This window comes from Oryctolagus cuniculus, chromosome 10 (assembly GCF_964237555.1).
Source record: "Oryctolagus cuniculus chromosome 10, mOryCun1.1, whole genome shotgun sequence".
Classification (NCBI taxonomy): domain Eukaryota; kingdom Metazoa; phylum Chordata; class Mammalia; order Lagomorpha; family Leporidae; genus Oryctolagus; species Oryctolagus cuniculus.
Window position 1 is genome coordinate 31,747,485 of NC_091441.1, and position 21,157 is coordinate 31,768,641.

Genomic DNA, 21,157 nt, shown 5'->3' on the forward strand with positions numbered 1-21,157 from the left:
GGAGGGGGCAGGCTGAGGCTGTGCGTCTCAATGACCATCCCATTGATTCTGGACACCAGGAAAGCTTGGGAACCATTGGGAAGGCAAAGTCTGCAGAAATGCTCAAATTCTACAAAATGCCAGTTGGTATTGCGACTTGAGAACAGTGCCCGGGCCCCAGCAGAGCTGGCTCCTCCCCACCTGCCTGCTTCTGTGCCTCCAGCTGCCCCATCTGCTGAGGCCCCTCCCAACTGTCCTCCCCTCCCTCTTCTTCTTGCCGTATCCAGTGTTCTTACTTCAAGGCTGCCCTCCCTAATCTCCCCAACACTTAGATATGTCTCACTTCTCTGAGGATTCAGTTATACAAGGGCACTTCAGCCAGCTCATGGAAAATGGGATGAAAGATAAGTCTATCCGGGGGCAAACATTTGAAATCCGTGCATAGTTTTTTCACGCTGCACATTTTCATGAACTCTCTGAACACCTCTCACGTACTGTCTTAAATTACTCCGAGACACTCGTGACCAGGTAGTCTCTGCCCCTGGGCCTGGACTGTGGGCTCCTCAAGGGAAGCGCAGCCTAGGCATTCCTCGGCATCCAGAAGGCTCCACAGTCAGTCAGAGCCTGGCCCTGTCACTCGCTGTGGGCAGGAGCCAGCATTTCCTGTGACTGGCTCACAGCCGACACTCAGGGGACTTTGGGTGGTTGGCAGGGGAAGGTTGCCTGATTGCACAGATGCAAAGCTTCACCTGTCTTCCCCACACATCCTGCCAAGATGACCATAGACAAGGACTCACCTGTCTTGGCTCAAGATGAGGGCAGTAAAGGTGGAGACCACTGTCCCCAGGATCCCAGTAATGGCCCACCAGGGATTCTGGATGACAAGCCCCACGAAGATGATGAGTCCACTGAGAGGGTTGTTGACCAGCATCACCTGGGCTGTGCCCCGCAGGACCCAGTCTATGAACTGGAGGACCAGGGGCTTGTCTGCAAGAGATACACAGAACCATCAGCAGGGTCCAGCCTGTGCTGTCCTGCTGGGCCATGGTTGGCATGGCAACCATGGCAACCAGGGATGCAGAAGCCAGGGCATGTCTCTTATTCAGCCTGGTCTGGGAAGGGAGCAGTGGGGATGGATGGAGTGGAGAGAGGTGGGTGCCCAGCTCAGTCTCCGAGTGGCCCAGCGATCTGTCTCCAGTGGGTGGTCATTTCTGCCATGCAGGCTGACACACCATGCGTGGTCCAATTGAAGGCAGTTACAGCCATTGGCTTGGCTGGCAAGGAAGCCCCGGGAGGCTGTGGAGGGAAGGAGTGGGGAGGAATGGATGCTCTTTGAGCACTGTGATATGGCTCAGTTGAGGACTGTGAGCTGAGCAGCAAGTTGCCTGAAGAAAGGAAGCAGGGAAAGAAATCAGTGTAGCCCAGCTGTGAAAACTGTTATTGAGTCAGGGCCCATAGAAAACCAGGGGTGGCAGAGGGGACAAGTGTTCTGCTTGTTCCTGGGTTTGGTTTCCAGGACAACCTGTGCAGGAGGGAGGCAGGTGGGGTGGGGTGGGGAGGGAGGCAGGTAAGGATGAGGAGCTTGCTGCATTTGTTCAGGGCAAAGCCAAAGGAAAAGACCCCTGGGACCTTGGGGAGGGTGATGTCAGTGTTTTCTTGGCACACAGTAGATGCATAATAAGTGCTGTGGAACCAGTGAAAGAATGACTTATTTGGGGAACAGCTTATATGAGAGCACTTCAAAAAGCTCATGGGAAAATGGAATTAAAAGATAAGTTTATTTTGGTGCAAAAACTTTTAAAACCCATGCATAGTTTTTGTCATAAAAACTTTTTGAAGGACCCTTGTAGGCATAGATTTCAAAATTTGTCAATTCCATTTTCCATGAGCCTTTTCAAGTGTCTTTGTGTGTTGCTAATGTGGTGCACAGAAGTCGGGGAATGCATTTCACTGGGAAACTGTGGGATTCCCAGTTTGGTTGGGTATGTTGCACCCATGCAGAGTCAGCTCTGAGTTGGTGTCTCCTTGCTCCCAACTGTGGGAGCCCTTGCCATGGGCAGGGGGCGGGGAGCGAGGGAGAAGCTGCCTTGGTCCCAGGTGGAGGGAGGTGGCTTCTGGCCTGGGCTGGCCACTCTGGCCTACCTTTCAGGCAGTTCCTGTACTCCTTCATTTCACCGGTGAGGTAGCCCATGGCTTGAAAGAGGCTGAAGCCACGTTGGCCAGAGGATCCGCGAGGGGGCACCTCGCTCTCTGTCTTTTTACTCCTTTCATTGAGTTTTTCGATTTTCACAATGTGGCTGCCTTCATCAGACGACCGAAGATCCTTTTCAGAGAAGCCATAAGAAGATGTCAGAAAGATGGTGAGATAAACAGTGACCCCTCTGTCCACTGTCTGATGCTGCCCCATGCGCCCTGAGCCAGCCCCATCTCCTTCCCAGGACCTCAGCACCTGCCTCTGAGGGGACATTATTCAACATTTTTGGGCCATGGATCCTGTTTGGCAGTGTGGTGAGTTCTAAGGGCTTCTTTCTGGAATCATATATTTTTTTAAACTTTTATTTAGTAGATATAAATTTCCAAAGTACAGTTTGTGGATTACAATGGCTTCCCCCACCCCATAACTTCCCTCTCACCCACAACCCTCCCATCTCCTGCTCCCTCTCCCATTCCATTCACATCAAGATTCATTTTCAATTCTCTTTATATACAGAAGATCAATTTAGTATATATTAAGTAAAGATTTCATCAGTTTGCCCCCACACAGAACACAAAGTGCCAAATACTGTTTGAGCACTAGTCATATCATTAATTCACATTGAACTATACATTAAGGACAGAGATCCTACATGGGGAGTAAGTGCACAGTGACTCCTGTTGTTGACTTAACAAATTGAAACTCTTGTTTAAGGCATCAGCAATCTCCCCAGGCTCTAGTCATGAGTTGCCAAGGCCATGGAAGCCCCCTGAGCTTGCTGACTTTGATCTTATTTCGACAAGGCCATAGTCGAAGTGGAAGTTCTCTCCTCCCTTCAGAGAAAGGTACCTCCTTCTTTGATGACCTGTTCTTTCCACTGGGATCTCACTCGAGGAGATCTTTCATTTAGGTTTTTTTTTTTTTTTTTCCAGAGTGTCTTGGCTTTCCATGCCTAAAATACTCTCATGGGCTCTTCAGCCAGATCCGAATGCCTTAAGTGCTGATGGAATCATATTTTTTTTTTTTTTTTGACAGGCAGAGTGGACAGTGAGAGAGAGACAGAGAGAAAGGTCTTCCTAATCATATTTTTTAAAAAATATTTATTTTATTTATTTGAAAGAGTTATAGAGAGAGGTAGAAAGAGAGAGAGAGAGAGAGAGAGAGAGAGAGAGGTCTTCCATCTTCTGGTTCACTCCTCAAATGGCTGTAACAGCCAGAGCTGCACCAATCCAAAGCCAGGAGCCAGGAGCTTCCTCCAGGTCTCCCACGTGGGTGCAGGAGCCCAAGGACTTGGGCCATCTTCTACTGCTTTCCCAGGCCATAGAAGAGAGCTGGATCAGAAGAGGAGCAGCTGGGACTAGAACTTGCGCCCATATGGGTTGCCGGCGCTTCAGGCCAGGGCGTTAACCTGCTGAGCCACAGTGCCAGCCTGAGCCCCAGACTTCAACATTTTTTTGCATTAAGATAAACATGTGTGTTAATTCCATGTCCATGAACTTCTTTAAATGTTAAATATACTCATGTATCACAAGTCTTTTTAATGTGATGATAACTACACTTCAGTAGCACTGAATTTCCTTATAACCCTGTTTATTTTTGTACATTTAAAAAAGTGATTCCATGGGGCCAGCACTGTGGGAGACCCAGAAGAAGCTCCTGGCTCCTGGCTTCGGATTGGCGCAGTTCCAGCCATTGTAGCCAATTGCAGCCAATTGGGGAGTGAACCATCAGTGAAAATCTCTCTCTCTCTCTCTCTCTCTCTCCCTCTCTCCCTCTCCTCTTTCTGTGTAACTCTGACTTTCAAAAAAAAAAAAAAAAAGAAATCCGGGGCTTATATTGTGGTGTAGCAGGTAAAGCTGCCACTTGTAGTGCCAGCATCCCATGTGGGCGCCGGTTCGAGTCCCAGTTGCTCCACTTCTGATCCAGCTCCCTGCTAATGCATCTGGGAAAGCAGTGGTAGATTGCCCAAGTCCTTGGGCCCCTGTACCTATGTGGGAGACCCGGAAGAAGCTCCTGGCTCCTGGCTTTGCATTGTCCCAGCTCTGGCCATTGTGGCCATTTGGGGAGTGAACCAGTGGGTGGAAGATCTCTCTCTCTCTCTTCTTTCTCTGTATCTCTGCCTTTCAACTAAATAAATAAATCTTTTTAAAAAAAGTGGAAATCCATGTGTAGTTTTTTCATCATGTGCATTTTACATAAACTTTTTGAAGATGCCTGTATGTATGGATGTCAACATTGGTTTGCACCCAAATAAGCGTATCTTTTAATTGCATGTCTGTGAACTGTTTGCAGTCTCCCCGTATATCAGGAAGGGAACCTGTGCAGCCTGGGGCCCCTCTGCCTGTGCTGCTTGTGCACTGCCATGTTCAGAGAGCGCTATAGCCCTTCCTGTGGAGATAACAGAGTCATCTGGGAGAGTGAGCCAGAGGAGAAAGACTGTGGCGTGTAAACGAGCGCCTTCTCAACTCGTCAAGAGCATCACATCCCCTCCAAGAGGGTAGCGTTTTCTACCCAAGGGCTGCTAGGACCCCTGGGGATGAGCCATGTGTGCTGGCTGTGGACCTGGTCCCCAGGGCTGGGGCACTTCCTCCTACAACAAGTGCATCGGGAAGCTTGGGGAACAGCACTTTCCACCCTCCCCTCCCCCACCCCCCAACGTCCTGTCCTCACCTTTTCTTCCGGCATTTCCAGGAGGGGCAGTGCGGGGTGCGTGTCCTGGGGGCTTGGGGGCCAGGTGGCGCTGGCGAAGTCTGATTCGTAGGCTTTGCGTCTGCTGGACGAGGGCTCTGGCAGGAGAGGGCTGCTGTGGCTGTCCTGCATCTGCTTCAGGGAGTGATCGCTCATCTGGCAGGCCGTGGGGAGGGAAAGGACAGGTGCGTGAGTGTGGTCTCCACCTCCCGCCCCATGCCACCTGCTGGGTGCCCCCTCTGACATGGCCTTTGACCCCAGGAGCCCCTTCACCCATTCGCTCCCCCAGCTGCCTGTCGTCCCTTCTCTCATTGACCACCATATGGCCCATCATTTTCCTCCTTTGCTCTCCCTGGCTCTTCCCACTCAGGAAGAACCCAGCCCTCTAGCCCGTCCACACCTCCATCAAGTAATGAACATGGCCAGACAGCAACCGCAGGAACCAGGTAGACTGCGTTCATTTGAGCTCTGGGAGCTTCCTTTTCTTGCTGTTAGCCCACCTCAGTCTGCTTTCTGCTCTGACGGGCTTTGCTGAGGTCTCAAGACCTCCATGTGGGCAGATCCATCAGGTGTCTGTTCTCATCTTGCTAGGCTGCTCAGAGTCGCTCATCTCTCCTGGACCCCTGCGCCTCTGTCTGCTTCCTCCTCTCCCTCTCCTTGGCTGGCTCCGCCTCCCACCCATACAAGTTCCCCCACAGAATCCTGTTCCTGGTCACCTGCTCTTGTTTCTTTCATTTTTTTCCTTTAATTTATTTTTTAAGGCATACAAATTTCATAACTACAACTTTAGGAATACAGTTATTCTTTCCACCATAGCTGCCCTTCCACCCACACTCCCACTCCTCCTCCTCTTCCCTCTCCCCTTGCCAGTCCTATTCTCCATTAAGATTCTTTTTCAATTAACTTTGTACACTGAGGGCCAACTCTATACTAAGTAAAGGGTTCAACAATTTGCACACACACACAGCTGTTTGAGAACTAGTTTTACAGTTAACTCTCATAATACAACTCATCGAGGACAGAGGTACTGCATGGGGAGTTAGTGCACAGTGACTTCTGCTGCTAATTCAACAATTAACATTCTTATGTATGATGTTAGTAACCACCTGAGGTTCTTGACATGAGCTGCCTAGGCGGCGGAAGCCTTTTGAGTCCATAAACTCTGTCAGTTTTTTTTTTTTTTTTGACAGGCAGAATGGACAGTGAGAGAGACAGAGAAAGGTCTTCCTTTTCCCTTGGTTCACCCCCCAGTAGCCGCTGCAGCCGGCACGCTGTGGCTGGCACACCGCGCTGATCCGAAGCCAGGAGCCAGGTGCTTTCTCCTGGTCTCCCATGCAGGTGCAGGGCCCAAGGACTTGGGCCATCCTCCACTGCCCTCCCGGGCCACAGCAAAGAGCTGGACTGGAAGAGGAGCAACTGGGACAGAATCTGGCGCCAGTGCCACAGGCAGAGGATTAGCCTATTGAGCTGTGGCGCCGGCCACTCGGTCAGTATTAAGACAAGGCTATAAGGGGCCAGCGCTGTGGCACAGCAGGTTAAAGCCCTGGCCTGAAGTGCTGGCATCCCATACTTGTGCCGGTTCTAGTCCCGGCCGCTCCTCTTGTGATCCAGCTCTCTGCTATGGCCTGGGAGAGCAGAAGATGGCCCAAGTCCTTGGGCCCCTGCACCCACATGGGAGACCTGGAGGAAGCTCCTGGCTCCTGGCTTCAGATTGGTACAGCTTTGGCCATTGTGGCCATCTGGGGAGTGAACCAGTGGATAGAAGACCTCTCTCTCTGTCTCTACCTCTCTCTGTAACTCTTTCAAATAAATAAATTAAAAAATCTTAAAATAAACCTTAAAAAAAAGACAAGACTATAAGCAAAGTGGAAGTTCTCTCCTCCCTTCAGAGAAAAGTGTCGCTCCCCGTCTTCGTGGAGGAACGACACAGGACCCTGCGCTGTTCTTTTGTCTGCTCGGCCCTCCCCGGGTTTGCTGCTGGTTCTTCCCGGGTTGGCTACCATCCCTTCCACCTCCGTGGAAGGGCGGTTCCCCCTGCCACCTTCCCCACTTCCGCGGGGGAGCGGCACACTGCCGGCTGGCTCTCTCGGGGGCTGCACAGGTGTTCCCCTTAGATGTTCCTGGTGCATGTTGTCTCTCTCCTCCTTTATAGTCCTCTTCCTCCAATCCCAACTCTGCTACCCACATGCCGAGTACGTTGCTCTCCTCCAATCAGGAGCAGGTCCTGCAGCTTGTCAAGTTGGTGAGAGGCAGCTGGGTAGAAGCTGTTTCCCCTTCTCAGCGCCATATTGTGGGAGAGCAGATGCATAGAATAAGTCTTAATTCCAGTAACAGTCTAGTCCGAGTTGCTCCCCACAGAAAAGTACATTCTTTTCTGATGCCCCCTTCTTTCCACTGGGGTCTCACTCACAGAGATCCTTCATGTAGAACATTTTTTTGCCACAGTGTCTTGGCTTTCTGTGCCTGAAATGCTTTCACAGGCTTTTTAACCAAACCAGGTCACCTGTTCTTCCTCGATGCTCCTACCCTATTATCTCAACCCTCACCAGAGCATTGTATTCCAATGCCACGCTGACAACTCTCGGATCTAATACACCAGCCCTGTTCTGAGCACCAGATTCAGTTGTCCACTTTATGCCTGCACAGGGACGTTCAAGAAGCTTAAATTTAACCAGACTACAACAATCCATCATGTTGCCTCCCTGGTTCCGTCTGCCTGCATAGCACCCACCCCAATAAAATCCTCCCCTGCTTGCAAGCAGCTGCTTCAGACAACCCCCTCTCCTCCACTCTGCAAAGGCAGTGACTCCATCTCAAAAATGCACCTTCGTGTTAACCGTCACCACTCAGCTGCTACTGTCGCTGTGTGCCACTTCTCCAGTGACTCTCACTTGGTCGCCAGCCCCGTCACTTTTTCTCAGCTTTGACCTATGAGCCATGTGCCCTGGGGCAGGGCACTCGTACGTGTACCCAGATTCACCCCTGTCAGTTCCCTGCTTAAACCCTTCCACAGTTTTAGAGGAAAAAACACCCCTTGCAAGGAGCTCGAGGCTCTGCGTCCTAGGCTCCCATCAGCTTAGTTCCCCCTCTGCTTCTCTTGCTCCATGGCTCTGGGCTCCATGCTGGCCTCTCATTGCTGAGCTCTGTCTTCCTCTGGGCCCTGGCCATGCTGCTCCACTGATCTTGCTCTTTACCTGGCTGACCCCTGCTAGCTCTGCAGGCTTTGTCTCAGTTATCACTCTTCAGAGAAGCCATCCCAGCCTATCCCCCAACTTCCTTCGCAGCATATTCTGCAGGAACCCAAGAGTTTCCTTATAGTAGATCTGCATATTTCTGTGTATGGTTCCTGTGTCGCCACCAGAACTGAAGCTCTATGAAGGGAGTGCTGTGTCCCACGCTTTTAGCACAGTGCCTACCATGTGGTAGGTGTCCAGTAAGTGCATGTTAAAGGAAGGAAAGCAAGAGGGAAAGGATTGGAATAAGGCTCCGGGGGATGCCAGAGAGAATGCTTCCTTAAAGAACTTCGCAAATCTAAGGACGCTCCGGTGGCTTAGGGAGAGGGTAGTGCTGCCCACCAGCTGTGAATCTGTGGGAGGTAGAACCCCTTGCTCTGTCTGGGACCTGTCCTCCCGCCCTGGAGGAGCTCATTAAACCAGAGCGTATGTCTGCGAGTCTGAAAGATCAGATCCAATCCACCCTGATGCTGCATAGCTCTAGGATGGGGCCATTTCCTCTATTCTGACCCTGAAGGTGGGTTTCAGTGAGGGCTGGGGCACACTAGCCTGAAGGGGACAAGCAGGGAAGGTTAAAAGAGTAAAATCCACCAAGAACTGAGAACCTGTCCCTCTCCTGCGCACGCTCTCCCTCTGGTGGCTAAAAGCTGGTACTGCGTCCCTGGCCCATAGCTCCCATTTCCCTGCAAGCCAGCAAGGTGAAAAGTGAGGCGATCAGAATCAGCCCTAAAGGCATTCGGAGCTGGCTGAAAAGCTCATGAGAGTATTTCAGGCATGGAAAGCCAAGACACTCTGGCAAAAGATCTCTGCGAGTGAGATCCCAGTGGAAAGAACAGGCCATCAAAGAAGGAGGTACCTTTCTCTGAAGGGAGGAGAGAACCTCCACTTTGACTATGAGCTTGTCTAAACAAGATAAGAATCGGAGAACTCAGAGGGCTTCCATAGCCTTGGAAACTCATGACTGGAGCATAGGGAGATTACTGATGCCATAGACAGGAGTGTCAATTGGTAAAGTCAACAACAGGAGTCACTGTGCACTTACTCCTCATGTAGGATCTCTATCCTTAATGTGCTGTACATTGAGATTTAATGCTATAACGAGTACTCAAACAATATATTTCACTTTGTGTTTCTATGGGGGTGCAAACTGTTGAAATCCTTACTTAATGCATACTAAACTGATCCTCTGTAAAAAAAAAAAAAAAAGAAAAAAAAAAGAAATTATCAATTCCCAACTTGACTCTCACTGGGATTAAACATGACAATAGGTCTGCTCTGATTTCATCATCATTTTAAAAAATCATCTATTATTTTTCACTTTATGTTTCTGTGTGGGAGCAAACTGTTGAAATCCATACTTAATGTATACTAAGCTGATCTTCTGTATATTAAGATAATCGAAAATGAATCTTGATGTTAATGGAAGGGGAGAGGGAGTGGGAAAGGGGAGGGTTGTGGGTGGGAGGGACGGTATGGGGGGAAAGCCATTGTAATCCATAAGTCGTACTTTGGAAATTTATATGCATTAAATAAAAGTTTAAAAAAAAAAAAAAAGAAAAGTGAGGCGAAGTCAGGGGTTCAGTACTGGATCTGTGTGATGTCATACATCCGGAGGTGCTAGAAATGTTATGGAAAGATCTAGAGTCAGATCCAGTGGCTGCCAGATCTATTGAATATGGTAGTGGTAAAGGGTTTCTTCCTAGATGTGTTTCATGGAGCCCAAGTTATCACCAAGAAGGAAGGCCATGCCGCCAGCCACAAGATGCATCCGATTTCCAACAGGTGAAAATATGAAGACAAGGTTGGCCATACAGTCGAGGAGGTAGGTGGGTTTTTTAAATGACGGTTCTCAGGTGCACAGGTAGGAGTCAAGCATGCGTTTATTCAGGGGTTATTTGTAACTACAAGCTCTCAGACATTGGATTATTTCTTCTGATGAAAAAAATGTATGTGTGTTATGAGTCCTTTAAGAGTGGGAACTGGGGAAGGCATTGTGGCATAGCAGTGAAGCTGTTGCCTGCATCATCGGCACCCCCTATGGGTGTCAGTTCGAGTCCCAGCTACTCCACTTCTGATCCAGCTCCCTGCTGATGGGCCTGGAAGGGCAGCAGAAGATGGCCCTAAGTGCTTGGGCCCCTGCCTCTCATGTAGGAGACCCAAATGAAGCTGCTGGCTCCTGACTTATGTGGCCACTTGGGACAGTGGACGGAAGACCTCTTTCTGTCTTTCCCTCTCTTTCTGTAACTCTGACTTTCAAGTAAATAAATTTTTTAAGAGCATAAACTGTCACCCTGTTGGTGTTTGCATTTGACCCACCCAATAGAAAGTGTGACACTTAACAAGCCCTTGATAAAAGTCACGTGAATTGAAGCAAGACTGGACGATGCCCAAGTGGAGCATTCCTTAGGGGTAACTGGCCAAAAGGCACTTTCTTCTCTACCTATGGTCCCTCCTGTGTGCAGGCGCTATTCCCACTTACAGAGAAACCAAGAACTAGAAAAACAAGACAGCAATTATTTCTGCCATGGATGGAGCTCTCTGCACTTCACAAGCAAGCTCGCCTCACTGGGTGTCTACACAAAGAGAGACCCAGGAAATCAGCAGCAGGCTGCAGAGTCAAGATCAGACTCAGTTCCCCACTCTGGGTTCCCTTGTTCTTGCCACTGCCCTGCAGGGCCCAGCTGGGGATGCAGAGCTAGGGGGCCGGCCCTAGACCCAGCGCTCAACAGGAGCAACGTGCTTGGCTTCTCCTTGAGGGAACACAGCGTCCCTCTGCCATGGGAATGTTTACTCTGTTTAAATCGGGGAGTTCTGGCTCCGGAATAGCAGACGTGCGGCAAAAACAGCCTTTTGAAGAGAAGGTTGCTCTGTCTGGAAGGAGCCCAGGAGGCGTGCGCTGCGCTCCGCACGGCCACCAGGGGCTGCGTGCGCCTCACTCCCCCTTCGGAGGACAGTCTCAGGGCAGAGGCGCGGCTGCCTCGGCTCCTGGCACATAGTAGGCACGCCGAGATTTTCTTGTGCTCCCGAGAAGAACCCAGTGAAGTACCAGCTGTCTGGTCTGCAGCAGACACCTTTCAAAAGTTTCCCTAAGGCGTCGCCACTTGCTAGAACTGGATGTGAAAACCTCGCGCGAGCCCGTCCAGTCTCAGGGCGTCAGGTCTCGTTCCCAGCTCCTCTCGGAGCCAGTCCATTAAACCTGCTTCCAAGAACACATCATGATCTGCTTGGCTTGGTTCTCCTTGGCTGCTACCCCTCCCTTCTCCCCCAGAATTATGGACAGAAAGGGCTGTTTGGATCTGGCCCACGTCTCTCCAGAGAGCTGGCCCCCGAATATTCTGGCAGGGGGCTCCCAAAAACAGATGGACTCCTCCATCCTCTTAGTAAGAAGCCTCTCGGCTGAGAGCCTACTGTGTGCCTGAGGGCCACCCTGGAAGACTCGGGTCGCCTGCAGAGAGATCACGTTTGAGTGCAGGAGACAGCAGTGAGCAGGCTTGTGGGCAAGTGCAATGGCAGAGGGTAGGTAAGCCTGGAGCCAGAGGCACCTGGAGCAGCTGTCCTGCCATCCCAGGGCTGGAGAGCCCAGGCCAGCTTTCCTGTTAGGGAGAGGAGCCCACTGCCCTCCAAAGCCATGCCTGAGAAAACTTAAACGCATGGTTTGGCTCAGGAAGTCATGGAGTGGACCCTAATGGCCCATGGGGAGGAATGCCCATCAGCAAAGCAAATCCAAGGCAAAGCCAGGCGGGGAAGGGTGCTTAACCCTGTGTTTGAACCCCAATTCTTTTTCCAACTTTTAGAAAATGTGGCTTCTACTTTGTCAGACTAATTTTGAAATCCTCTCCTGTCTTTTTTCTCCAAAGGATCACCTGTTCCTGGTGCTCATGCCCAATGGGGAGAATCTAGCATGTTTCTGTGCCACTGGAGGAAAGTGCCAGTGCTTGTGGGGGTCTCTTGAGCTGCTGCGTCAAAGCTCTTCCCCACTGCCTGGGCTCCTGGGTTTCAACAAGCAGTGAGCCAGACGAGGGGAATCAACCTTAAGTGGCCTCCTTCATACCACCTTCTAGCCAGGGGAGGTGCTGGGGCTATGGCAGCTCTGGGGAAAGGAAAGGGATTAGCAGGCTCTCCAAAGTATTTTTTTGAATTACTTAATTTTGCCCAGGCCCTTGCAATTGATGCAAGGAGAGTTTTTCCTTAAATGTCTACAACCATACGACCAAAGATGAGTGCTCTCTCAAATGATGGAGAACCCACTCTCTAGACCTCTGATGGATGGATTTCGGCTTCTGGGGGACCCCTGTGTTTGGACCCCAGGAGGCAGGCTGCTGTCACTGTGCACAGCCCTGATTATTAGAAACCTTTGTATCTATGGAGCTGACATCAACTCCAAGAGCTGTTCCAGCTGTGTCCATCTGCCTGCCCAGGATATGTGGTCTCCCTTTCCCACCTAAAGGCCCTCCAGAGATGGCTGCTAAGCCTTCCTTTCTCCAGGGCAGTCCCCTTGCCTTTCCTTCGGTTGGGGCTCATCACCATGACCCCCAGAGTCTGTCTGCCATCTTCCAGTAGCACCACAGTGACAGCGCCGCCCTGCAGGGAGTTTACTGAGTCAGGCTGGGCCTCAGGGGCGGGGCCTCTATCGATGCCTGAGCCAGTGGATGTTGGTGAGAGGGAGGAGTCAGGTATGCAGGGCCAGGTGGGTGTTTGATCAGCCTGAACCCCTGAGCTGGGAGATCACAGCCTAGAGAGAGGTCAGGGAAGGGATGAAGTTGGGAGAGGCCTAGTCTTTAGGCAGACAGGGCAGGTGAACAGGCCAGCAGCTGGGTTAAGGAGGGAGGTGCCTTTCTCAGGGCTGGGTTGTGTAAGAGGCTGGCTGAATGCTGCCTTTTATAAGGAGTGGCTTTGAGCTTTCCTTGGTAGCTGCAGCCCAGTGAGTCTTACAAAAGCCTGACTCATGGGGCCAGAGGGCCAGGCTGGTGGGGCAGGAGTCAGAGGTGCACTCTTCTGGGCCATTGCAGGCTATCTGGGGAGAGTGATGGCTGGTGGCCAGTGGGCATATATTCCTCTGCATTCTCTGAAGGGCCAGGGCTGTGCTGCGGCTGAGACTTGACTCTAACCAGGGCTGGGCAGGTGAACTCTGACCCTCTGCTGCAAAGCTACCAGTAGCCTGTGGTGGCCATGGGTCGGGGGAGGATCTCCTTCAGAGTCCCTCCCTGGACAGTAGCTTGTGTCTGGGAGGAGCTTGGAGGGGTGGTCACATTTTCTCCGTTGACTTTGATGGCAATCACTAAGCCATCCGGTTTTCCTTTAGTGCCTCTGTCTGGATCACCCACTGTCTCCCTTTGGGCCAGGCCCTCCCCTGCCCAGGTCAGCTCGTGGCACATCTCTGACTTCTGCCCTGTTCCTCTACACCTTGCTGCTGGAGATGGATAAGCAATCTTAAAACATGACTTGTTCCCATCACTGCTCAAAACCTTTCCCAGGTGCTCCATGTCTGAGTCCCTGGCTGTGTTTAACCCCCGGTCATGAAGCCATGAGCTGCGGTGGCCAAGGCCCAGGTCCAGAGAGACAGAGTTTCCTGGAATGTCAGTTGAACTTGTTGGAAAATAATAGAATAATAGTTGCCTATTTATGCAAACATGGCTTATGAAAGAGTGAAACACAGAACTTGGATTTCTGGGAAGAAAAATTTTGAGTCTTTGGGCAGTTTCTTTGGGCTGTGCCCTTGGACTACCAAGGAGTGATATTGTTCTTTCCATCAGCTGGAGAGTTGAGGACAGTTAAGAAGCCTGAAGACAGCAACAGTTCAGTCTCCTACAGTTCTGCACAGGGGCTTCTCCCTGTGCCCAAGCCAATGGCTACTTTCTCTGTAGTACGTGCCCTTGTCCTGGGCAGGCGACCTCCTCTGGCCCTTGGTTCAGTGTTGCTCTGCTTCACCCACTCAGTCCTGCCCTCAGGTCCCAACCCTATCTTCTCCAGGACACCCTCTTGATCTCCAATGGGGAGCCTCAGGGTTCCTTTGGCCCACATGATGATTAGGATCTGTTTCACAGTGCCATGGTCTCATACACACATGCACTCACACATGCATAACTCATACACACTATGAACTGCCCCAAGGGGCCTTTGGGTAGTTAACTTCAATGCTATGGAGGAGATGCTGTGTAGGGGAGCCAGCCCACTGGCATTCAAACCCTGGCTACTTTTCCTACTAGCTGTGAATCCTTGGGGAAACTTCAAGTGACCTCTCTGTGCTTTAATTTGCTTATCCCACCCATGAGCAGAGAACAGTAATAATGCCTACCTCACAGGGTTGTTTTAGAAGAAACAATGTATGCAGGGTGCTTAGTTCAGTGCCTGGCATGTAAGTAGCAAATAAGCATAGGTAATTTTGTGTGTGCACACTTGTATTGCTCTGGATGGTGGGGTGTGGGTGTGGCTGAAGGTCTTTGGGGCTGGCATTGAAGAAGTCTTTCAACATGAGACTGCTGAATGCATGAAATGCAGCTCAGGGAACTTGTTTTATGCTTTTCTTTCTAATTAAACATGAATGTTCATGATGAGGTCAGGAGTGGGCTCAGGCATTAGGGAGGAGGGCAAGGAGCTTAAGGGAAATTCAGTACAGTGTAGGTAAGTAGCTTACCCTGTTGCACTGTCACAACGATCTATAGGTTTATCTTCTAATCAACTGAGTTACCGGGCTTGCTGGCCCACGGAGCCTGCTTCTGCTTGCTCTTTTCCCACCAAGCTCTAGACAGCTCTTTATGTTGATCCTGAGCTGGGAGAGAGGCTGGGAACACCTAGCTGTCCATGCAGGCTGAGAACAGCAGAGCCCAGTGCTTCATCTACACTCTGCCCAGGCAGCCTCAGCTCCTGGTCATTGCCGGTTATGCTCCTGTTTCACCCCCACTAGACAGACGAGAACTCCTTAAGGGCAGCATCCTAGTTTTCCTCGCAGCACAGCATCTTGGACTTGGGTGCTCTGTAAAGACCCAATGAATGAGGTGAGTAGTCACTGGACCCCATGAGCCAGATTTGGCACCATTTTGAACGTCAGGCACCAACATTTCACATGTGATAATGCACTTCCCTTCCTCTGACTGCATTTCCCATCAGCTTTGCTGATGATCCGTGGGTGCTGGCAGAGATCAGGGAAGAGCAAAGCTGACCTCAGGGTGAGAAAAGACTGGGAAGGGGCTGTGTGTGGCTGCACTGGGCCAGACTGGAGGGTGAGGAGATGCCTGAGCTGGGATGAACCCAACCCCCTAGTACTCTTTCCTTAACAACAGCACAACTCTCTTTCTGTGGGTCCCGGACACTTCTTTTCCTGGAGGAAGTCTCTCTCCTCCCCTGCAGTGGCCATAGCCAGTTCTTGAGTCCCCTCAGAGCCTGGCTGTATGTACTTTAAGTCTGTGGTCTTTGGATTCAAGCAGGCTCACACCTCCTGTTGGGCACCAGCCTGAGGTCTGAAGCTGGGTCTCCCTGTGTGCAAGCTGGGAGTAACTCCCTCTCTCCCTTTGAGCAGGCTTCAGTTTGCTCTCCACCTCCTCAAGGACTTGACCTACTATGTCCATTAGGCCCTTGAACCTCTCTCTTGCATTTCAACAAAACCTTGGTCTTTTTTCCCCTGCACAGATGCTTCTTTTGTAAGAGCAATTTTGAGTGGGGAGGAAGGGTTGTGCCTGGGAGGGTGTGGAAACTGGGACAGATCCCACCAGGTACTGTCCCAGGAGCCTCATATGCGAGTCAGATGGCTGCTGAAGGTACTCACTGGGTTGGGTTGGGGTAGGGGAGAAGGGCAACTTGCAGACAGCGGGAAGGTGCTTGGAATGGGGTGAGGGTGGTGTTTGGGTGGGCGGAGGGGAAGCAGCTAATGGGCTGCTGTTAATGCTGCGGACAGAAGGGGCCTGGTTGGCTTCTCTAGCACAGCATGGGGGCTGCCCATTCTCTGTGCCTTTACACAGCACTCATCAGCAAGACAGCATGAGCCCAGGGGTCATTGCAAGCTCTGGCTTTCCCCCAGCAACCAGCAGTCCTTCAAAGCTGGCCTCCCGTAATGGCATTTTCTGGCTGTGATGAACACAGACTCAGTGGAAGACTGACTGGGTGAGTCGTGGGTGACGCTGATGCTTTGCTGATGATCTGTGGGTACCAGCAGAGATCAAGGAGGCCAAAGCAGACCTCAGGGTGAGAGAAGACCATGAATGGGCTCTGTGTGGCCACACTGGGCCAGCCTGGAAGTTCAATGGCCAGGTGGGATTACAGAGCTTCATGAAGCCCATGGTGCCTGCCTCCTGGGGAGGGCCAACAAGAGCAGGAACCCAGCGAGAGAGGTGTTCCAGTTAGTTCAGCTGCAGCCTTACTTTTAGATCCCTGTCCCCTATTCCTTTAGCTGGATTCAAACGCTCCTTCTTTAAGCCCCATAACAAAGACCTTCAACCTTCACAGCATGCTCATCTTCATTGAGGGGGCTTGAAAAATGCTGATGCCTGGGTGATTCGGACTCCATCGGTTTGGTGTCTGGCTGGGGCATTGGAACTTTTCAAAGCTCTTCAGGTGATGTTAACATGCAGCGAGACTGAGAGCTCCTGACCTTGATCTTTGTGTCTGTGTTTTTGCCACTTGTATTTTACCCACTCACTACTCCAGGTGAGGACTCTGGGTCAGTGTCACCTGTTCACTTGTTAGAAGTGCAGGTTCTGAGCCAGAGCTCCAGAAACAGAATCTGCATCGGATGCAGCCCCAGGTGTTTTTTTTTTTTTTTTTTTCTCAGTCAGGCCTGGGACGCAGGATGCAGGCGTCACTGGGCAGTGCTGTGGCTTGTGGACTGTGAGTACAGAGAACTTCAGGAAGAGGGTGGAATGGAGGCAGAGGGCCTGGAGACAGTCCCTGCTGATTTAGAGAGTTTTGCTTAGTGGTCAAAGCATTCAGTAAATAAGCAAAACCCGATTAGAGTTAGCAACAGCAGAAACCAAACCAAACCAAACAATAGCTGGATTTATGACTTTAATTAGGCTCCGTTTATGTTCTCTATCTCTAGATGAAAGGCAGTGGCAAACACACCCGTCTTTTTTAGCAAGTGCCTTGGCCTGCAGAAGCTGAATCCCTGCTCCCTGCACAGCCCACTTGGGGCTGCCCCAAGCGAGGGATTAGTTTTATTTCTCACCCTGGACAGTGGAGCCTCACTCTGGTTTTGAAAAATCTGGAATGGATGCTCCCCTGTGCTTTGTGAGCTCATGTGAGATCACAGAGAACGGATACAGGCAAGGTGTGGATTTGCTCACCTCTAGAGGACAGAAACATGGGGCCCCTGGGTCTGAGTAGGGGAGAGTGGACGCTGGGGGCTTTAGTTTTGATGGCTTCAGGGAGTCTTGCTGTCAATCTCAATGAGGGAGATGCTGTGTGTGGTCACGGGTGGGAGGGTGGTGGGTGCTGGAATGAGGAGCCCTGGTGAAAGCCAGGGGCAATCAGACCAGCAGTGTGTAAACACCAGACAGGAGAGAGCAGAGAAGGCCCAGCCTGGGTGGAAGGGAATATTCTGTGGGGGTGGTGAGAAGAGGAATTGAACTAGCATTGGCTGGCAGGAAGAAAGTGTGGGGAGCAACCCGGACTAGACTAAGTTACTGGAATTAAGACTTATTCTATGCATCTGCTCTCCCACAATATGGTGCTGAGAAGGGAGAAACAGCTTCTACACAGCTGCCTCCAGTTCAACCAATAAACAGCAGGACCTGCTCCTGATTGGAGGAGAGCAGCGTACTCGGCGTGTGGGTAGCAGAGTTGGGATTGGCAGAAGAGGACTATAAAGGAGGAGAGAGACAACATGCACCAGGAACATCTATCTGAAGGAACACCTGTGCAGCCCCCGAGAGAGCCGGCCGGCGGTGTGCCGCTCCCCCGCGGAAGTGGGGAAGGTGGCAGGGGGAACCGCCCTTCCACGGAGGTGGAAGGGACGGTAGCCAACCCGGGAAGAACCAGCAGCAAACCCGGGAAGGGCCGAGCAGATAAAAGAACAGTGCAGGGTCCTGTGTCGTTCCTCCACGAAGAGGGGGAGCGACAAGAAAGAAGTGGAAGGGTCAGGAAATTATAGACCACTCCAAGAAAGAAGAGCAGAGCAAGGAGGGAAGGAAGGGGTGAGGGAACAGAGGGGAGAAGAGGACAGGGCAGTGCAGGAGACTGGACTGGTGCTGCGGAGGATGTGCTGAGACAGACGTGAAACGAGGCTCACAAGCAGGTGGGGTGGGGGAGAGGTGCTCCTGAGCCACTTGTCCCTGCTCCTACTGGGGAAACTGCCTTGAGACCTTTAATGACCTTCCTTCCTTCCTTCCTTCCTTCCTTCCTTCCTTCCTTCCTTCCTTCCCTCCTACCTTCCTTCCTTCCTTCCTTCTTTCCTTCCTTCCCTCCCTCCTTCCTTCCTTCCTTTCCTCCCTCCCTCCCTCCCTTCCCTCCTACCTTCCTTCCTTCCTTCCTTCTTTCCTTCCTTCCCTCCCTCCTTCCTTCCTTCCTTCCTTCCTTCTTTCCTTCCTTCCCTCCCTCCCTTCCCTCCTACCTTCCTTCCTTCCTTCTTTCCTTCCTTCCCTCCCTCCTTCCTTCCTTCCCTCCCTCCCTCCCTCCTTCCTTCCCTCCCTCCCTCCCTCCCTCCCTCCTTCCTTCCTTCCTTCCTTCCTTCCTTCCTTCCTTCCTTCCTTCCTTCTTTCCTTCCTTCCTTTCCTCCCTTCCTTCCTTCCTTCCTTCCTTCCTTCTTTCCTTCCTTCCTTCCTTCCCTCCCTTCCTTCCTTCCTTCCTTCCTTCCCTCCCTCCTTCCTTCCCTCCTTCTCACCTTCCCACAAACCCTGTGCAGCATGCAGCAGCAGTCTCCCCTGAGAAGAGGCACTGGGGCTCTTTTCCATTGCCCTGTGGCTCCTGCAAACCATCTAGATCTGGCACCAGACAGCTCCTGCACCAGTTCCACAAGGAGAACCAGAGGGGCTCTCGCCTGGAGATGGAGACTTAATTATAGCTTTATTCCACCCTTCCTCCTCCCTCATGCCTAACCAGGTTTGCCGAATGACCTTTCTTCAGATTTCCAAAGAAGCCATGAGAGCCACATTAGTTCAATGTTGGGAATGCGCATGGTTTGGAGGTGGCTGAAGGCATTTGCCAAGACGCTTGTTATCTGACCCATGTTTGGTTTCATGGAGGTGATGGTTGGCCATATTTACATAGCCAAGGCTCTGGAAAGAAGGAATTTGTCTGGACATCACTGGAAAATAAATTGAGCTTGTTGTGAAATTCTTGAAGATGTGTTCCTAAAAGGAGGGTGTGTGTTGAGGAGCAGAGCCCACGGGGATGGTCACGGAGGGTGGACCAGGAGGAGCGTGCACTCAAGAGGGCTGTCAGATTCCTGCTCTGCCACTTACGACAGCACCACGCTGGGCATAGCTTCCTGCGTCTGTGTGCGGCAAGGACTGCTTTGTAAAGGAACTTGCCGAGGGTCTAGCGCACTGCCCAGTGCATAGGAAGGGCCAACCTTCCTCCTCCCACCTTTTCTGGGGCTATTCACAATCGCTAAAGACCCAGACTGCTGGGGACTGAATGACAACAGAATTACTGGAGCAAATGTTTAGGAAGTTTAATCTCTCCAAAGCTCCATTTTCTCCCTGGAAGATCCCTGTGTTAGATGTTCATTCATTCAAAAGGGTTTGTTGAGCACCTTTTATGTGCCAGGCACTGGGGATTCACTGATGAGCAAGAAGAAATTCTTGCTCTATTGAAGCCCAGACAGTGACTCCAAATGCCCAGGAATGGAGTTGTAGAGTTTCCTCCTGGATGATGGGGGGGTAGGGAATGGGGATGAGGGACAACTTTCAGTGCCTGAGAGGCACCCTAGTAGTTGTTGGATAGAAGCCAGGGATGCTAAATTGCTAGCAATATGCAGGACCAGTCTGAATAACCACAGATCATTCCACTCAAAATGCTTGTGAGAAGCATGGTACAGCACACATGGAAAAAGTCCTGGAAACCAAAAAGTTGCCCTCCGGGGGAAAGATGTTTAGTGCCATCATTTTCCTAAGACCAACTTTTAAGAGCACTTTGGACTGGGTGCAAAGGGGTCCTGGGTCCTGTTTTCTTGTGTTTTTCAGATTTGAACGGCACAGCCGTCTTCTGCCAGGGCCTTTTCTCCCACATGACAGCTCTGGTGCTTTTCTCGTGATGTCCCTAATTCCTGTATGCACAGTGGCTGATGCAGCCACTTTTCACTAAGAAGTGGGAGGCACCCTGGATCAGTGATTTGCCTTCACAAGGGTCTGGCTCTGCTCAGGGGTGTATGATTCAGGACAAGATAAAGGGATGTGGATGTGGATGTGGACTGACTGCCACTGGTTTCCATAAGCCCACACCCTAGCCCACTAAGTAGGAAGTAGGTGGAGCCCCCTCTAAAAATGGATGGCCCACCCACCACATCTTCAAGGGCATTTGAGACTTTCCTAAATAAACATTTCTGGTGATATGCTCTAAACATGAGGTGACAGTGCAGTCCACCGATAATCACAGTCTTTAATTTTAAGCTCCATATTATCATGTTCATAACATTCTACATACTTGCTGAGGAGTACAAAGAAGAGATCAGAAACTTATCAGCATTTCCTAAAACAGAAATGGCCGTTATGGACCTCGGGGGACTGTCCTTCCAGATCTCTCTCTGTTCATATTTACAAGAAGCAAAGAAAGTGGACAGACAGAAATGATTTTCTAGGAACAGGATCATGCCATATGAGCTACTTTAAAATATAAATATATTACATTTAATTTGATATGAATTTATAAAAAGAAAAATGAATTACAGTGAAAAGTAAGAAAGTGCTAACCTTCAGATAAATGTTTGTTTATCACAGGAAATATTCTTATTTTTCATAACTCTATGAAGCTAAGAAAGCACAAAAACTATTTTGTAAAGAATTAAGAGCTTGGTATTTTAAAGAAATTACTGGTTTCATACTTAAGCATTATTACCTCTTTACTAAGAAAAATGAAAAAATTGCTTTTCTTATGCTTTTGTCAACTTTTATTACTTTCTTATTTATTTTCTAGT

At 50.6% G+C, this 21,157-nt stretch overlaps 1 protein-coding gene across 1 annotated transcript in view; it reads right to left on the reverse strand.

Moving 5' to 3' along the window:
• LOC108177141 (urea transporter 2) overlaps nt 1–21,157 on the reverse strand; it is a 431,437-nt gene that overhangs the window by 16,392 nt on the left and 393,888 nt on the right. The window contains exons 3-5 of the mRNA XM_017344140.3: nt 4,844–5,017; nt 2,122–2,302; nt 777–966 (exon numbers count right to left, since the gene is read on the reverse strand). Of these exons, the coding sequence (XP_017199629.2) occupies nt 777–966; nt 2,122–2,302; nt 4,844–5,017 (545 nt within the window). The remainder of the gene's footprint in view (nt 1–776; nt 967–2,121; nt 2,303–4,843; nt 5,018–21,157) is intronic.